The 19,119-nt window shown below is 32.1% G+C and overlaps 1 protein-coding gene across 1 annotated transcript in view; it reads right to left on the reverse strand.

The window, feature by feature from the left end:
- Positions 1-899: 899 nt before the first annotated feature.
- The window catches only part of UBE2W (ubiquitin conjugating enzyme E2 W), an 83,731-nt gene continuing 65,511 nt past the window's right edge, over positions 900-19,119 (reverse strand). Inside the window, exons 5-6 of the mRNA XM_074278890.1 lie at positions 11,789-11,864; positions 900-4,470 (exon numbers count right to left, since the gene is read on the reverse strand). Of these exons, the coding sequence (XP_074134991.1) occupies positions 4,457-4,470; positions 11,789-11,864 (90 nt within the window). The 3' untranslated portion in view covers positions 900-4,456. The remainder of the gene's footprint in view (positions 4,471-11,788; positions 11,865-19,119) is intronic.

Genomic DNA, 19,119 nt, shown 5'->3' on the forward strand with positions numbered 1-19,119 from the left:
TATGATCCAAATTAAAAAAAAAAAAAAAGACCATAAGAAATACAAATAATTTAAGGGTTTGGAATATATAGAAATAATTTCTTATCCATTTACACATTTAGGAATATTTTCTAATCTGTAAAATGAGAAGTTTGGAACATATCTTAAAATACATTCCAAATGTCAAATCATTATGATATTTTTTGAGTAAACATGTTAATAGGATTGGTTGAGTTTCATAGGATCATAAATTTTGAGACAGAAGGAAAATTGAAGCTCATAAAGTCCAAATCCTTACGTGAAAGATGACACGGAGAGCTTAAATGACTTTTCCCCAGGGTCATAAAGCCAGTAAAAGGCTGAATCAGAATTTGAACACAACTCTTCTTAACTCTTAAGTCCAGCATTCTGCATAAACTTTGTGCAATCTATTCATGAGAAACTAAGACTAAGCTCATGACATTTTAGACATGATTCTATCAGGTTTGATTATCTGAACCACATTTGAAGGGGGAAATAAGGCATATAGTATGTACCAAGTTGTGACAGTTTGGGAGGACACATAACACCTACAGAAAGAGGATATGAACTTAAAACAATAAAGCAGCCTGAAGCCAGTTAATATAGGGTCAAACAAACCTATAAAATTAAGGGGATTACAGGAATTAAAATTTAGTAATAAATTGGGCTAAACATGAAATATGAATAAGATAAAGTTAAATTGTGGATGGGTTTCATTTGTCAGGAAAAATCATTTAAGTGACATTCTTAATTCTGTAATACCAGATAAATACTGTGTAAAAGAAATCCAAGCAATATAATATTCAATTTGTAGCATTTAGTGAAGGTGGAGAAAGTAAACTAAAATCCATAATTAAAGTCAAGAAATATAAGCAGCAGGAATCATAAAAACTTAGGACTAGTGACACCGAATTCTTTATTTAAAACAGATTAAACAAACATTACCTCTCCTTAGCTCTTCTATTTCTAGCAAGAAATTCCAACAATTTTTCTCTTAATTCTTGGAAACAGGTGTTTAAAGTTGATATCAGCAACAAGTTGTAATAAAAGTGTACATGAACAGTGACAGTCTGCTTCCAAATAACTTCAATGATTCCATTATCTTTGGTGTGGTTTGGGAGCAATTATGCAGCCATTAGGTCCCTATTTTAGAATCTGAAGAGTATGTGCCCAATATAGGCACCCGACCTTTGGAGATATTTTATAGGTATAAAAAACCCAAAGAATTACTCAGGAAATATTCTAGTTATTCTTTGTGCCAAATATTGATCAAGACAATGGGAAGACATTCCCCTACCCCAAATGAATTTTTACATCATAGTTAAGATCTCAACTTTTCTTCTAGGAGAAAAGTAGCAGCTTTCTATATTCTTTGATATATTATAAAAGGTCATTTAGTTGCAAAAATTAGATCCTTAAAGAACAGTCCCAAAATGTAGTAAAAAAAATTCTTTCCCAGGAAGATGAATGCAACCTCACCCTTTACTGACTAACAGCAATAATGCCTATTTGACATGTTTAAAATGCTTTTTGAAAGGGCATCATGCTCATGACTTAAGCATGCATAAATAATGTATAAGCTGAAAGCAGCACTAGTTAAGTATTTGGCAATCTAGAAGAATATCCCAAAAAATACGTATGCTAAAAAAAAGTATTATTTCTACAGAATTGTGCAACAAATAGTGCCTTTATCTTGAAGTAGATGTGGAAAAGGGAGGAAGCACATTCTTTAATATTATATACATTTTCTTGGTATTCTGGTTACAGCATTTGGACACGAAGTTTCCAATAATGGGCAAATTACTAACATTAGTAACTATTATTTTCCACCACAAAACAATCAATTATTTAGCCCTAGTTTAGGACAGTGATGTGAATAAACCAGTTCATTTCATAATACAGTAAATACAAAATATTTGTGAAGTCAACTTGTCAACAATCAAATTTGCAAACAAGATGTAAAGAAATTAATGTTTTTGCTCTTTACAATTTTTTTAAATTCTGGGGAATAATAAAATTCTAAACTAAATCGCTATGTTATTTTATGGATAACTGGCTTACGACTGTTCTTTTAATACTTTACCACATTCTTCTTTCTTTAAATCATTGTTTTCAATTGTGATTAGTTAATTTAAAACTTTTTTTCCATTTGCACTTTAAACCATTTCATGGTGACTGTAGATAGACTGTTAAGTTTGCTAATACCAAAAGACTACTATAAAGCCCATATATTACCTCTCAATCTACAATATAGCAAGGCTAAGTCCTCTGGTGAATAATTTTCACAAGAAATATCTCTAATATTGAAGAAAGAATCCAGCAGAATGGAAAGATTTTGGGGAAAATGATGGGTCAAGTCACCCAGTACTATAAAGCAGTCAGATAAAATATGAAAATACATAATTTAACTAATTTACAGCTGCAAAATTTTATATTAAAAGTAGTTAAAAACTAAATTATAGTAGCTCCAAAGCATTAAAAATAATTGGCTCTAAACAGGCCAACTGCTTGAAGTATTATAAAGATCATTGAGAACTTGTGTACATCTAGCTTCACCACACAATTTTAAATGTTAAATGAGACCTAAAGCAAACTTTTAATAGAAAAGGTAAGAGTTGCAAAACTAGCAGTGTTGCTAAATTAATAGCCAAAATTTGGTGGCCATATTTTTTTTTAAATCCAACACTTCTACAGCAAAAATATGTCTACCCACCCCTGAGTTCAGCAATTACACTTTTTAAAAGTGTAAGGTTTTATGTAATTAACAGTATGTACAATGCTACAAAATATCATTACTATACACAGATTAAAAACAGTACTTAGAATACTTTTTGCCAATTCTAAATTTAGTTTTTTGGGGGTCATATTTCAATACTTTTATCCAATTACTTTTTTTTTAAAAGGTCCAAATTAAAGCAAATATTCACCATAAGATTTATTTTTTCAGAGTGCAACAATAAGGCATTAGTAAAAACATTGTAGTAGAAACTGATTTTGCATAAATGTTAAAGGTAGTTTATAAAATACATTAAGTGTTTTCTTAAAAGAGAACCTAGTTGCAATATTATTAAATTACAATATTGGTGACAATAACTGAACCTATCTTTCAATATTTTTTTTTTGTAGAAAAGTCATCTAAATGCAAAAACTTCTAAAGACCCACCACCAAAAAAAAGAAAAAAAAGGAAAAACTAGAGCTGTGTGAGACAGACCAAAAAAAAAAAAAAAAATTATAAAAATTAAAATTTAAAAAAAAAAAAAAAAGACCATATACTCTAGTTGTTTAAACTTAAATAAAAATGTCCACACTTTTTTGTCAAAACATTAAGCCTCTGTCAAAAATGTATTTTTATAGTACAGGATTAAAAGACAAGATGATGCTTACACATAAAGAAAATTTACAAGAAAATATTTTGACAAAGTTTTTCAATTAAAATATTGCAACATTCAAACTTGACTTACAATATAACAAAGAAATGAGACCGCCAACAAAATGGGCATGGATTTTTGAAACACATAAATAAATGAAATATTGTGAAGGCAGCAGGGCTCATGCTGATGGCTTAGCAGGAAGTAACAAGAGTGTAATCTACTTGGAAAAAGCTTTTAATGTACAAATTATAAGCCCAATCATGGACTGCAGCAATTCAATGATCACTGCCATTTTTTCATACTTCCAAAATAAACCCTTGATTAAACCATTCATACCTTATATTACTCATACCTTTACTTCAGAGATTGAGTAACTATATACAATGTATTTATTTTCACCATAGGGATAACATATTGTACCTCTCTGCCAATGTTACTCGAAAACCTTTCATGTCAAAACAGTTTGACGGCATATAAACAATTCAATAAATATGCAATGATCTTTCATTACAGTCCTTTATAGACACGCATGTGAATTCATGCTGCTAACCTTAGGATCACAGTGCATAGAATCCAAAAATTAAATGGTTGGGGTGACTTTCGAAGTTATGATGGATCCTTCACTTTATTTATAATCCCATTATAACTGATAAGCTCATTTCATAGGCCCTTTCATGCATTTATCATTTGGTGGCAGGAGTAAAACATTTCCTGTTAACAACATCCATTGCCAGCAATGAACGTTTCAAAACTGCCAAGAAGTCACTGTTATTGCACAATACATGGAGGCCCTGGACATTTTCCAAAAGCTTTAAAAAATAAAAATAAAAAAATGGAATTATTCTGACATTTCCTGACACCTGCATTAATACTTGTATGACTAATAAAGCATGTCAGTTGCCTGGACTGAACCAGCGATCAACACGTGCCCAGAATGCACACGAGTAAAAATGCAGAAAAAGGAAGTAGTCTTCATTGCCTATAGGTCACTTCCAGTCAAAAGTTAAAGTTCAAAGACTGAATGATCAAAGTGCTCATTTTCTCAGTAGGGCTATCTTCTGCTAGGAGGTTCATGATGGTGGCATCAACATGTATCATCTTAAAGAAAAAAAAAAGGAGAATATACTTTAAAAGCATGCACAAATGTACAAAATATTTCAGCATAAAAAGTCACTTTCGTAAGGCAAAAATATATTTTAAAAACCTGTCCCCCATTTTGACCCTGCCTCTCCAATCAATGATTTTGCAACAGTCTTTAGTCTTAAACCTTGATAATATTAATCTGACAAATCAGTTACACAGAAATTAAAAAGGAAACTTGTTTTGTGTCCTGAGAAATGATAGCATATGCCCAATCATCAATACCATCAAAACTCCCTCTAAACAATTTAGTGAAATAAAAATTCAAATGATATATATTCCTTTTCTATAAAATACAAATATGTATATGCAGAGAACAGAAAGTGGAAGTTACCCAAATTTAGAATTTACTAACCTTTCTTTAGAAAGGTCTCTTATGGAATGCATAAGTTCAGAAATTTAATGTCATTAAAATTTACAAAGAGTTAGTTTTGCCAAACTGCTTTTTCCCCCTCCCTTTTTTAATATGAAAAATTGTTTATGTACATTAAAAAGATATGAACAAAACACAAAAGTTCTTAAAGAGTTCAGAGGCCAGAGAAATCCTTTCGGCTACCTACTAAAGAAAAAATAAAATAATTAGAAGAGGGTATACCACTAAAGAAATTCAAAGAACTCATGGGTACAAATTGTGAAACTATTATCCTAAACAAAATCTGTTGTCACCAGGATTGTCAGAGTTGATGAATTGAAGATAACAGCACATCTGCGGAAAAATGGCTTAATGGGGACCAAAGCTTTGATCAGTGAATTTGCACCAACCTTCCAGAAAGCCCTGTGAATCAGTTTTCTAAATTCTGAGCCTGCTGATCAATTGGAGTTTAACTGTTAGAAGGAAACTAACTTGTTTTCTTCATCAAGTTTGTAAAGAGCATTAAGACCAATCTAGCCCTATCCTCCTCCTTCACTTATGCCCATGATCTCTACAAATGAACTACTCATACTCTACACTTGAGTTATACTTTCTAATCTCCTAGCATTTGCATACCAACCTCCTAGAAAGCATTCAGTTCCCTACCTCTTTTATAAATGCTTTTCCCTTATTCCTTCTTGACTCAAAGCAAAGTATTGAGAGTATATATCCATGTTCTTGTTTTAATATGTATATTGTATTAAAGTGTATATACATACATTTTATCTCTCTCCTTGAAGTTTGTAAGCTCTTTGAAATCAGACTTTTTTTAAAATAAGTTGAAGTATTTAATAGTGTCTTGCACAAAGGTACTTAAAACATTTAACAAATTAAATTGAGAAGGGAAATCATTATCAGCTGAGGAAGAATACATATTTGAAGGACAGAATTTACATTTAACAAAGGTTCCTTCAAGAATAAAACTGAATTATCTTTGATGTCTGGAATTGGAATACTAGTAGATAAGAAATGAGAGGTCAAGCAGGGAATATTAATTATAAGATTAAAATGAGATTTTGTAGAGTAAAATAGATCTAAGACATGAGTTTTTGAGTAAGGGGCTGGATGGAATATACCCTACAGACCTCTTGAGAGGGGGACATTCTTCCTTTAAAAAATAGTCTATAAAATAATAGGTGAACTCTACCTTTATATTTGAAGGCAAATCTAATTTCAATTATCTGTTGGCTCAATGAACATATATTGTATAGCACAAAGATATCGTCCCCATTAGCTTTCAACATCAAATTAAAGTTATCATGGATGGCTAGAAATATATCGAAAGAACCTAAGAAACAGACCTAATCTTTTGGTCAGATAATAAGAATGAGACAAAGAAACTGGTCATTCTTTTTTCTTTTCCTTTTTTGTAGTAAGGGTGAATAGTGAGAAGACAGAAAGTGATGCAACATATCAGCAGATTAGCATTTTGTGTAAGAAGTGTAATGGTAGCTTCTATCATCTTGATTTACTGCCTAAAAGCTAGTGTTAGGATTCAGGACTATTTGGTTTAAAAAAAAAAAAAAGAGAGAAAAGCTTCAAAGAGATACAACTTTAGCTTACAACAAAAAATAATTAAAGATTTGTAGCTTTAAAAAATTAGATATCCCCCTAAGGAGATATCTGTATCATGATTAAAAAAAAAAACAAGAATGATGATCTTTGTGCCAAAGAAAGAATCCATCTTATAAGGCTGAAAAGAATTTACTTGTAATTTTGCAAATCTAATGAAAACACAATTTTGGAAAAAGTCTGGGGAAAGGAGGGAAAAAACCTGCCTTACTATATTCACCAAGCTAGATAAAGTAAGAAGAATAGCAATAGAAAACAAAATTCAGTAGAGAGTCCTTAGGAACAAACAAAAAAATTTATAATATATGATGAAAGCAAATCAAGGTGAACTAGAGAGTCTCAGCAAAAAAGACAAAATTTAATTTCAAAGATATCATTGAGACTATTATTGCTTATTAAAAAAATAAACAAAAAGAACAAGAGGAAGGGATAATGTCAGGATTAGAAAAGAACAAATGCCTGGAGTTTTCAAAAAAAGTGAAAAGATGAATATCTCATATATAACCTATATCAAATTGCTTACCATTTTAGGAAAAGAAAAAAAAAAAGAGGGGAAAAATTTGGAACTCAAAATTTTCAAAAATAAATGTTTAAAATTGTTTTTACATGCAATTAGAAAAATATTAACTTAAAAAAAGAATGACTATTTGAGTACTATAGTGAATCTGACTGATTCTGGGAGAAATTTTCAAATGCATTATTATTATATTCAAGGTATAATGGTAATTGAATCATCCAGAAAAAGATAATTATACATTGTATCTACAATGTACAAGTAAGCAACTGTAATACCACAATAAAAAATTGTGTAAACATCTGACCAAGCTTGGGCCTAAAGAAAAAATAATGTCCCACTTGGAAAAAGGAACTATGAATTTGATTAATTTTGCAGAGCTACTTTCCACTCCACACTTTTCCCCACCCTATATTTTAAGATTTTGTTGCTATTGTTTAGAGAGAGAAGAGAAGAGAAGAGAAGAGAAGAGAAGAGAAGAGAAGAGAAGAGAAGAGAAGAGAAGAGAAGAGAAGAGAAGAGAAGAGAAGAGAAGAGAAGAGAAGAGAAGAGAAGAGAAGAGAAGAGAAGAGAAGAGAAGAGAAGAGAAGAGAAGAGAAGAAAAAGATAGCTTTCCGAGGAAGGATTATGGTAGGAATACATTTGAAAATGAAGTAGAAAACAAAAGATAATCTAAGTAATGCTAATATTCTCTCTCTCTTTTTAAACTAAAGTTATTAAAGACTAGGAGATCAAAAGTGTATGCTTAGATACAGTTTACCTAGATTTTAGCAAAATACCCAACAAAGTCTTAGGCTATTCTTGTAAACTCCAGTGGTCCCTATTACCTCCAAGATGAAATATAAAATGCTTCTGTTTGGCTTTTTAGGCCCTTTATAAACTGGTTCCTTTCTACTTTTCTAGTCTTACTCTTTGATACCTACTCTCTATGTTTCAGTGACTCTGGCCTTCTTTCTCTTCCTTACACACATTTCATCATTTAAAAATACAATTTTGTACTTTGTCAATGGCTATCTTCCATGCCTGGAATGTTCTTCCTCTTTTTTTTTTTTTTTTTAAATCTCCTGACCTCCTCAGCTTCCTGAAATCTCTAATTAAAACCACACCTTCTGCAAGGAGCATTTTCCAGTACTCAACACCTTTTCCACCAAATTTATGCTATTCTTTGTTGGACATAGCTGTTTGCTTATTCTCTATCCCCATTCTCCCACCAAATTAGATTGTAAACTTTCTGAGGAGAGGAAAAAAAAACTATTTTTGTCTTTGTTTTGATTTTCAGTACTTAGCATAGAGCTTAGTCCTATTCTATGGTTCAATTTTGTTGAATATTAACTGAATGTATTCAATTTATCTAACTATGCTATTGACCCAGCACAACTACTTGTTTATCGTGAACATAGGCCCATGTTTCAGTTTCACACCCCATCTATTCTCTCTGCCTATTCTTGCTGGGGAACCTTCCTCCCTGCTCCCAATTCACCCCACTTCCCAACCTCTCTTGTGTGTTACAAAAACAAAACTCTCTTTTCTGGTGACCATCCCCCTAACAAATACTGTCTATCCCTAGGGTTAGTTTCTGGAAATGAGAATATTTCTTTAAAAAAAAAAAATACTTTTTTATTCCTGCTGCTTAGCATAGTACCTGGCACACAGTAATCCCTAAACAAATGTCTTATGATTTATTCATTCAGTCATGACCAATAGGAAAATTTTATTTCTTCTCTGTTCAATTTAATATAGACTTTAAAATACATAATATTAATTTCTATATACCTCTTTTTTGTCTTCTGAATAACAGAATGTTAGTATTGATGACTTTTCACAATAAAACTTAAAATTATCCACATACAATTAACAGACTAATACATTTAAAAAAAAAAAAAAAGACATCAACAAAAAAATTCAAAAACCACAACAAATCATACTATAGAAGGCTCATTTCCTGTAAGACAGGAGAATGTTGGGAGTGGGGTGAGAATGACACAATATATTTGGATTTCAGCAAAGTATTTATTAATTTTCTTATGAAATTGTTTTGAAAAGCACAGAGAAACAAACTGCATAAAACTCAAGTTGGGAACTAAACAGACTGAAAGAGCCAATGAGTGCTGATTAATGGATTTGTATCTACATGTCAGAGTCTTTTAGACAAGTTATAAGGTATAAGGCCCTGTTTTCATCAATATTTTTAAAAACAATAATTTGAAGACATCAATGACATGATTATAAAATTTGAAAAAATGACATGGGGCTGAAATGTTAGCTAATACATGACTGTCTGACATAATCAGGATCTAACAGATGGACTGGTTGGAATGATAGACTGAAAGATGAAATTACTGGCATAAAAATTAAGTCCTATATATTGGCTTCAAAGATTCTAGGAAAAATGTGCCTGAAAAAGAAAGTTACATGAGAAAAAAAATCTAAGGGGTTTGCCAAACTGAAAGCTCAATGAGAGTGATATAACAGTCAAAGCAGCTAATTCCTCTGCGTTAAAATTATAATGCCCAGAGGAAAGATTATTAAGAGATGATTTATAAAAGTTTAAACTGTTATATAAATGTTAAATAAACTTATAACAGCCTCACTGTACTCTGCCCTGGTCAGATCACATCTGGAATAAAGTATACAATTCTTGACACTATATTTAATAAGAGGCATTAATAACCTGCAGCAAGTAAAGAGCAGTGTATTATGGCATTAAAAAAAAAAATCTATTGCAGTTATCATGACTGTTTAGCCTAAAGAGAAGGTTTTAAGAAAGATACTTGCCTCCAGAGGAAATAAGTAGTATCAATAGATAGAAGTTATGGGAGGCAAATTTTTGACTTAATTCAAGAACTTGTTGACATTAGAGATATGCAAAAGTCTTATAAGTGACCTTAAAAAGAATAATTTTTTTTGCCACTGAAAATTTTCAGACACTGGACAAATTGTTCTCAGGGATATCAGAACTTAATTACAGCTAACTTTTTTTTGCTCCCTTTCAATTCTGTAGTTCTGTGACCATAAGCAGATGAAAAACTAAATATGATTGGCTAAAAGTAAAATATAAAGAGCTTTTAGGTAAACATCAACAATTACTTTCTTTTTGGGGGGGGAGGGGAAGTATTTGGGATGAAATGACTTGCCCAGGGTCACATAGCTAGTGTCTGAGGACCTATCTGAACTTGGGTCCTCCAAATTCCAGGGTGGGTACTCCATCTATTGTACCATCAGGCTGTCCCAACAATTACTTTCTAAACAGGAAAGACAATAAAGTCCAGGAAAGCAGGCATAACTTTCACACCACTTTGATATCCTTGTAATTATCTATAGATAATTTTTACAACAAAATCTCAACACATTTTAGCACTAATTGTGGTTAACTAATGCACAATAAAGGCTTAGTACTGAAATAGTACAAAATTGGCCTCAGACATTTTTTAGCTGTTACACCCCAGGCAAATGATATAAGGTAACTATTAGCCTCAATTTCCTAATCTGCAAAATAAGCTGAAGAAATAAATGGCAAACTACTTCAGTGGTTTTCTAGGAAAGGGAGATCAACAAAGAATCAGACACAACTGAAAACGACTTACACCAATAATAGTCTAATCCCAAATGATGAGATCCTCCTTTTGAGGCAAATATGTCATCCTGAAGAGTCTCTGGTCTAACTATTTAAATGGGATAGGCTGGCTCTACGAAAACTGTACTGTCTCTCAAAAAAAGATACAAGCTTAAAATAATGTCATTAGTTCTCTCTCTTCCAAAATCAATGGATAGCACTGCCCAGCTAAGAGACATTTATGTAATGTGAAACAGAACTGTGAGAACCAATAAGCACAGACACGAAGACCATCGTGGAAAGTTTTTTTTTTTTGTTTTTTGTTTTTTTGTTTTTTCCCAAAATGTAATGAAAGAGAAAAGGCCATGGGGCTCTTCTTTGGGATACTTATCTTGTCCCTCAGCAACTGTTTTCTCACCCACAAAATGGGAATAAACAATTTTTTACTTCAAAGAGATGGGAAGAAAATGCTTAGTAAATCTTTATAGTATGATACAAATCTAAGTATATTATTACTTCTGACAAAATGTCTCATTCATCTAAGCACATCAAGATTTAACAATTTTTTACATAAAACAATTCTCAATACTTTCATTCTAGACTCTCAATCTTTTTTAGCTTATTAAGGATAGTACTACAAAGAAAAGTTATAAAAAAACTAGTACAATACAAAGTCATATACTAGATTTTAAATAGATTATCATATATTAAATGCAAATAAGTTTCTACAAGTAAGACAGAAAACAACTCAAACATTAACACAATCCTATCAACTTGAAAGAGAAAGAGAATCAGGAAATACTTATGAGCTATGGACATTAGAAATAATTTAGAAGATACTACACCTAAGCATCATTCTTGAGGGAAGCAGTTGGATAAAGAAAGCTTATATTTAATCATTTTAAATAACTTTTTTCCTACTGAAATAATCTATCTCTAACCAAATGAAAACACATAACATCAATACTTATACTAAAAGGAATTAGTATTGTTTATAAAAGCAAAAATTTTTTCCCCACCAACATTACTTCTAATATGAATTAAAAATTTAGAGGGATTTCTTCTATTTTTGTATATATGGTAAATGCTCACATCATTTTATTTGTGTTTTATTTGTTCATAAAAGCTAGCATATGTTCCCCTCCCACTAACTTCCTTCTTTAATATAATTCTTCTTCTTTCAGCATTTTAGATATCTAAAAGTCATTTCAAATTGAATGCTTACCATGATACCACCACTTTGTTTTCTTTGGATTCTTGTTACATGTTCTTACATAGAAAGAATTATCTGGTGGTCGCCTCTGAAAACAGAAAGTTTAAATGAATAAAATAAATAGCTAGAAAAAAAAGTGAAATATTCTGAATAATCCTTAGAAATATAAAATCTATGTATGTAATGCTTAGGAAATGGACATGAAATCAATATGTGTCTATAAATCTTATCAATGGACAGCAAAAAGAACAGAAAGTTTTTTATTTTGGGAAATTATACTATTGGTAACTAAATTGTTTAAATGTCACATGTGATTACATGTATTCTGTGGTTAGAATGGAGATAGAGATTCACTAGAGAAGAGTCAATATGAAAGGGAAAATCAGATTTCAACCACATACATGGTTGTGTATACACATATTCATCTATGAAGGAGGAAATCAAAGAATTTCTTATGGCCTTTTTGTAAAAAAACTGATATCATTTTATCTTTCTTAAAAAAAAAAAACCTTTTAATATACTTAATGCCTTCAAAAATACAATTTAGTAAGCACTCAACCATCCAAAGAATTTGAGAAATTTGAGAAGCACTGAAATCCATGTGGTCCTACAATGTAATGTTTACAAGAATATGTCACAGGACAGGAAAGCTTCCATAATGTGTTATTCTAATATGTAAGTGGGAAGTAAGTTGCTCATGATAAAAAGAAAAGGGAAAAAATGACCATGCTGGGATTTCCATATAGAAAAAACCCCATATGGTAGACCAAGGGCATGTGGCAACTGCCATATGCTCCTGGGATTTGGGGGGAAATTAGCAAAGGCAAAAAAGTCACAAGAGATATAGTGAATCTAAGAGCAATTCAAGAAGAAATGAACATGAAAAACCTAACTAACACTGATCAGAAGAATTCCGTCCAAGTTCAAAGCCACAATTACAAGACTCGAGGAAATTACATTTATGGGCAATAAAACCAGTATGGGAAAATGTTCTTCCTGCTCTTCTCCCTTCTTTCACAGCAACCACCTCATCGCTTCAATTTAATCACAGAGTATTAATCACTGAGTAATCACTGAGTATACTATAGTATACCTATAATTTTCTGTTAAAAACTGCGTATTTTGACACACTGTCAAATCAATTTTTCTAAGCTAATAAGGGAACTATATACATATTATATACATATATGCATGTATATATGTGTATACATACTTATAAATTTTGAGAAACAGGTAATCAAGGTCTTCCCTTGTTATATGAAGTTAAAGATGATAGCTCTGCATGACATCAATCAGAAATGGGAAAACATACTTGGAGAATATGGTGCATTTACAAGTAAGTATAAGGAAGAAAATAGTAAAGATGAGAAATAACCTCACTTTTTGAATTAGCACAGCATGGTTTTACTTTTAAAGTATTGTCATATTTATCTCCTTTGATACTTAAGATGATTTTAAAGGGTAGGATTGTGAAAACATAAACAGGAAGAATATCTGCCCTAACTTTGAAAATTCTAAAGTAAAGGTTAAATGAGTCACTCAATTATACTAAGTTGAATGTGTAATTGGTTACCATTCAAGATAATTATAGAAAAAATAGGAATGAAAGTAGGAACCTGAAAATATTTCAGAACAAAACTGAGTCTATATCAACATTTTGCTCACTGTTATTGATAATTCCATGATACACATTTCCTAGACTTAGTAGAGAAGCCATAATGAATATCATGTCCTGGGCCTGAAACACATCAGTTCTACCTACTCTTTAGTTATTCTTCCTTCTTTCACTATCTGTTATTATGATGCCTTCCTCTAATAGTTCTCTTCCTTCCTTCTGCCCAAACTCTTCCTAGTGCTTTCAATTTGCTAAGAAGACAGGTATCAGAAAAATCAATCTTCTTAACAAGCCTGTATTAAATGAAAGTAAATAAGACTGAGCAAGAGGTCAATTGTGTCTCCTAAGGAGCAAAATGTTTTGGTCCCAGAACCTGCAGAAGTATTTGAATATTGAAAAATCTTGCTTTATTTAGTTTGAGGCTACCATCCAGAAATCTGATGATGTCAGAAATATGATTTACAACTAAGCTGTGTGTTACTGTATTCTTAATCAGCTGTCCAAGCTAGGACATGAAAAGATTATTTTGGCCAAAATAAATAAATAAATAAACTTATTGGTATAAGTCATACCAAAGAATCAAGTAGGAAAGATTAATTATGGTGTGTAAAATGATTGAGTAAAATGAATGCTGAGGAAGACAACACGGATTAGACAAAGATGGATGAACTATAGGTCATTATTTTCTAGTTTTTAATGGCAATGATGATCTCTCACCTGAGTTCTGAACAGTTAATAAATGTCCCTAACTTAGAAGTCCCAGGAACATTTCTGAGCAGATGTAACCTGTTGCCTATTAGACACTTCTAAAGAGTTGTTTTGCTGGCACCTCAAATTCAACATATCTGAAATAGAACTCATTATCTTTCCCCCCAAAGCCATTCCTCTTACTAACTACCCTTTTTCTAGTGAGAGCAATTTACTATTCTCCCAGAGAAACTAAGTTTAAAATCTTGCAGTCACTTCTGACTTTTCCTTCTGCCTCATCCCTTTTAGCCAAATTGACAGCCAAACCTTTTAAATTCTATCTTCCCAATATCTCTCCCATTCAATTATTTTTCTCTTTCTATTTGCAAGACTAATGTTCAAATTCAGATCTTCATCATCTCTTGCCTAGACCACTCCAATAGACCTCCCTGCTTAAATCTCTCCCTTTTTGAATCCATCTTGCACACAGCTACCAGTTATGTTTTGGCAGCAAAGGTCTTTCCATGCCACTTCCTTGCTCAAAAAAAAAAAAACTCCAGTGGCTCCTTATTGCTCTTTGGAACAAAACAGAAATTCTTCTATTTGGTCTTTAATATTTATGCTATTCTCTCCTTCATGCACTCCACATGTTAGCCACACTGAGCCACTTGCTGTTCCAGGTATATAACAACCTTCCAAAACCTTCCAAACACTATGACTATATCATAGAATTCATCCTTTCCTCTTAGAATGCCTGCTTTCTTAAAAGCTTGGCTCCAGTGCCCCTTCTTAACAGAGTCCTTTTCTGATCCTCCTAGCTACAACTGTCATGCTAAATTGCTTTATAAATCTTTCATATTTGCTTATATTGTGTACCTATTTTATTCCCTCAATGTCAAGCTAGCTCAGGAAATACTAGGAAATACAGCTTAACTTTTCCCAATTCTGTGACTTTGCTGACACTCCATCTCCCTTATGTACCCAGAATGCTCTTTTCCCTCCTCCCATTTCTGCCTTTTGAAATCCTGAAAGCCCAGTTCATGTGTCAAGCCCAGTTCATTTGTTATGAAACCTTCTTTGATTCTTCATAACCAGTAGCATGTACTCTTTTCCCCCTCCTCCAATACTTGTGATTATTAAATATTTTGGAGAATCATAGGATCAGAGATGTAGAGCTGGAAGGGTCCTTTGTCCATATAGTACAATCATTTCATTTTACATGTGTGGAAATTTAAGGATAAAAGAAGTTAAAATAACTTGCCCATGCTTATATGGTGTTGTTTAGCTCTGACTCCAAATTCATTGCTATTTGTACAGTACTTACTATGTTCTTGTACACATAACCATCTCCCTTCTTATACTATAGGGAATGGACTATACTATTTATTTTTTCATCACTCCCAACATTTAGCATTGTAACTTGCACAAAGCAGGCAGGTTTATGAACTTGACCCCCCCAAATTTTAAAGCCGTAAAAGTGGTAGAAGAAAGCAAAATTCAAAGATAATTCCAAATAGTCACCAAAATATTAGTCTTCCCTTAAAATTTCACTTGATTTCCTGTTCTTTTTTCACTTTCCATACTCAGGCTGCTCCCTCTTGAAGATAAAATGTTACCACAATTTGCTTTTCAACATCAGCTTATTAAATGCTTACTATGACTCCCTATTGTTCATTGAGTTATCAAGCTAATAATGACTTTAACCCAAAAGACCTTCATTCAAATGGTCCCACAATTATTTCTTTTAACTTTATATACCACTATTTCCCATGTCATGAAAATTAGAACTGCAAGGAATCCTAGAAAATAGCTAGTCTAATCCCTTATTTTAATGATGACTCAAAAGCATTTGTTTTTTTCATTAGGATGTTTTTGTTCCTTGCTCTTTCCTCTATTATTCAAAACCTTACACTAGATGGTAAGTATTTGTAATTAACTACCACGTCAGCATATGCTGATTATTTCCTACTGGCCAGACAGCTATCTCACATAAAATATATTCATTTCTTTTTCTTCTTTTTTTTTATTAAAGCTTTTTAATTTTCAAAACATATGCATGGACAATTCTTTTACATTAGCCCTTGCAAAACCTTGTGGTCCAATTTTTCCTCCTTTCCCCCATGCCCTCTTCTGGATGGCAAATAGTCCAAAATATACTAAATATAGTAGAAATATATGTATTACATCCAAGGATATGTTAACTTCAAAAGCAAAACTCTTTAAGTAAAAAGGAATTTGGGAAGTAATAAAATAAAAGAATTCAAGGAATCCTCTACTCTCTATCTATTAGAAAGAATGGGGTACTCCCTTAAAAAAAAAAAAAAAAAAAGGAGATTGAAAACAATATGAAAAAGCAGAGGAGAATCAGAAGATCCACCAGTGAACACTTGGAACTAATCAACAAATTAAAGGCTATTTTAAAGATTGAATGATTGAGAAGATTCTTCTAGAAGAAGCAAGTGCTTAAGATAACTATGATGCCAATCTACTAGTGCTCTCAGGTGAGAAATTATAATATAAAGGTGAGAAAAGAAAAGAGAGGATTGGTTTATTATGTACTTAATATGTACCAGGTCTGTATTAAGCACTTTATAAATATCTTATATAATATTCATAATAACTCTGCAAGAGAGATGCTATCATATGCTAGCATCATCCTTATTTTACAATTGAGGAAACTGAAGTGTCCAAGATTAGTGTCAATAAGTGTCTGAAGCCACATTTGAACTTAGGTTTTTTTGACTATAGGCCACAATCACCTCTAAGTAATGACAGTTTTGCTGGAATACACAGCCAATATATCACTGAAGTTTCTGTTGTATCTGATGCTTCACCTGAGCACAATTGAGATGACAGAAGCTAAAAAAACAAATGCCAAAGATTACAAAGTCTTTGACAAAACAAAAGAAAACCTTGAAGATCATAGGAGGATATAAATAATATTTTCTTCACTGCTGCTCACTAGAACCAAGAAAAGCAGAAGAAGAAAGGGAGATTTGAGAAGGGAGAAGCTGGTTAAGAACAGCCTAAAGCAAAAGAATGACCAAGTGCATCTAACAAAGTCTAGAAATAATGTATTTGTCTAGAATTTTGGATATAAAATCAAAATACTTTTCATTGGAAACATAACAGGGGGGCAAATAATTGCACATGTATAACAAGAAGGCTAGATCACATAGAAAAGAGCTGTAAATAGCTTCACATAGAAAAGAGCTGTAAATAGCTTTTTACATATCCCAAAGCTCCAGCAAATAAAAATCTAAGGGGAGAGTTATTAATAAATCATGATTTCAAATGTCTATATAGAAATGTACAAGTGTGGTTTAATAAGTAATGAAGATTTATACCTGGAATTTAGCTCTGGGAGGATATACTTCTTTAAAAAAAAAAAAAAAAAAAAAAAAAAGAGTAAAGGGAAATGTGGAGTATTCTTTAGAAGATATACCCACATTAAGAAATCCAGGAACTGCAGAGGGAAACATTGTAGAGGGTTAAGATTTGGATTAAGAGGTAGAAAATGAAGGTATTTAGTCAAGAATTACAATTGGGGAGTTCAACAAATAGATCACAGATCATAAGCTTTGCAAAGAGACATGATGGGGGACTTCAATTATTTAAATATATGCCAAAAGCAAAGCAGATAATTTTGAGACTTGCCTTAATTATAATTGCATCCTTTGAAAGGTAGAAAAACTAAAAATAAATAAACAAATAAAAAATAAAATCTATTCTGGATTTTATTGTTACCAAAAGAAGAAAATGAATGGTAGGGCAGAGATGATAGAAATCGTGGAGGGAAAGGAGGACTAATCTTAGTATTTGTAACAAAGCTGCAGTTTAACTTATGCCAAAGAGGTAGATTTCAAAGAATTTGGAGAAAGAATATGTTGGATCTCATAAATGAAAATTCAGTCTAAGAGGAATGGGAATCCAATTCAAAAAGATTGGGAATTTCTTAAGACTATGATTCTGAAGATACAAAAAGTAATGAAATGATAAAAGGTCTAAAAAAAAAAATAGATATGGAAGCATAGAAACTTACCAATTAGATTTTTCAAATGACATAAAAAAATTGGAAAAAAGGGCAGGTAACTAAAGATGGATATCAAAGTACAGAATAATACTATAAAAATGGTATCAAGAGATTGGATATCCAAGCTCTGATCCAAAACAAAAATGACAAGATCCTGACCAGAAATGGAATATATCCAAAAGGAACTACTAAAAATTATTTGCCTGGGTTTTGAAAAAACAAACAAACAACAAACTTTCAACTTGGCAAGTATAAGATGAAGGAGGTAAATTCAGACCAAAATTTGTCAGAAAAAGATTAGATGATTTTAGGGAGTAGCAAACTCAAAAGCTGCAACAGAGCAGACAATGTGATAAGTCTGCATCAAGAGGGACACAATTGTCAGATATGAAGATGATAGTACTGATCTGAACTAGTCAATTTTGTGATAGAATTTGAAGTACAGTGCTCAATTTTGGGCAGCACAGGTTCAGAATAAAATTAATAAAGAGGATTACCAGGCGGATAAAGAACCTCAAGTTCTTGCTATATCAGGGCCAGCTGAAGGAAATGGGGATGTTTAGCCTGGGAAAGAATTTATTTTTTATTTTTTTGCTGTAGGGGCAAAAGAGTTTGGTGGGAAAAGACATGGTAACTTTTTTCAAATATTAGAAGTATCACATGCAAGAGGAATTAGATTTATTTTATTTCGTTCCTGAGGACAGAACTAGGGGCAATACATGGAAGTTGCAAAAGCAGTTTGATGTAAGAGAAAAACTTCCTGTTAATTAGTACTATTCAAAAATGGAAGGTCATGCCTCAAAAGATAATAGTCCTCTTCTCATTAGAGGTTTTTCCATTGAACGCTGCCAGGTATTCTATATTGGTATTCTACATAGTCTTTAAGCCCCTACACTTAAATCCTGTGATTCTCTTGGGGTGCTATGTGTAAAGTATTGTTTTGAGGTGCTGAAGTGCAAGATAAGATATAAGCTCTAAATGAACTTGTCTAGGAGATCACATAGTACA

This window comes from Sminthopsis crassicaudata, chromosome 1 (genome assembly GCF_048593235.1).
Source record: "Sminthopsis crassicaudata isolate SCR6 chromosome 1, ASM4859323v1, whole genome shotgun sequence".
Lineage (NCBI taxonomy): Eukaryota > Metazoa > Chordata > Mammalia > Dasyuromorphia > Dasyuridae > Sminthopsis > Sminthopsis crassicaudata.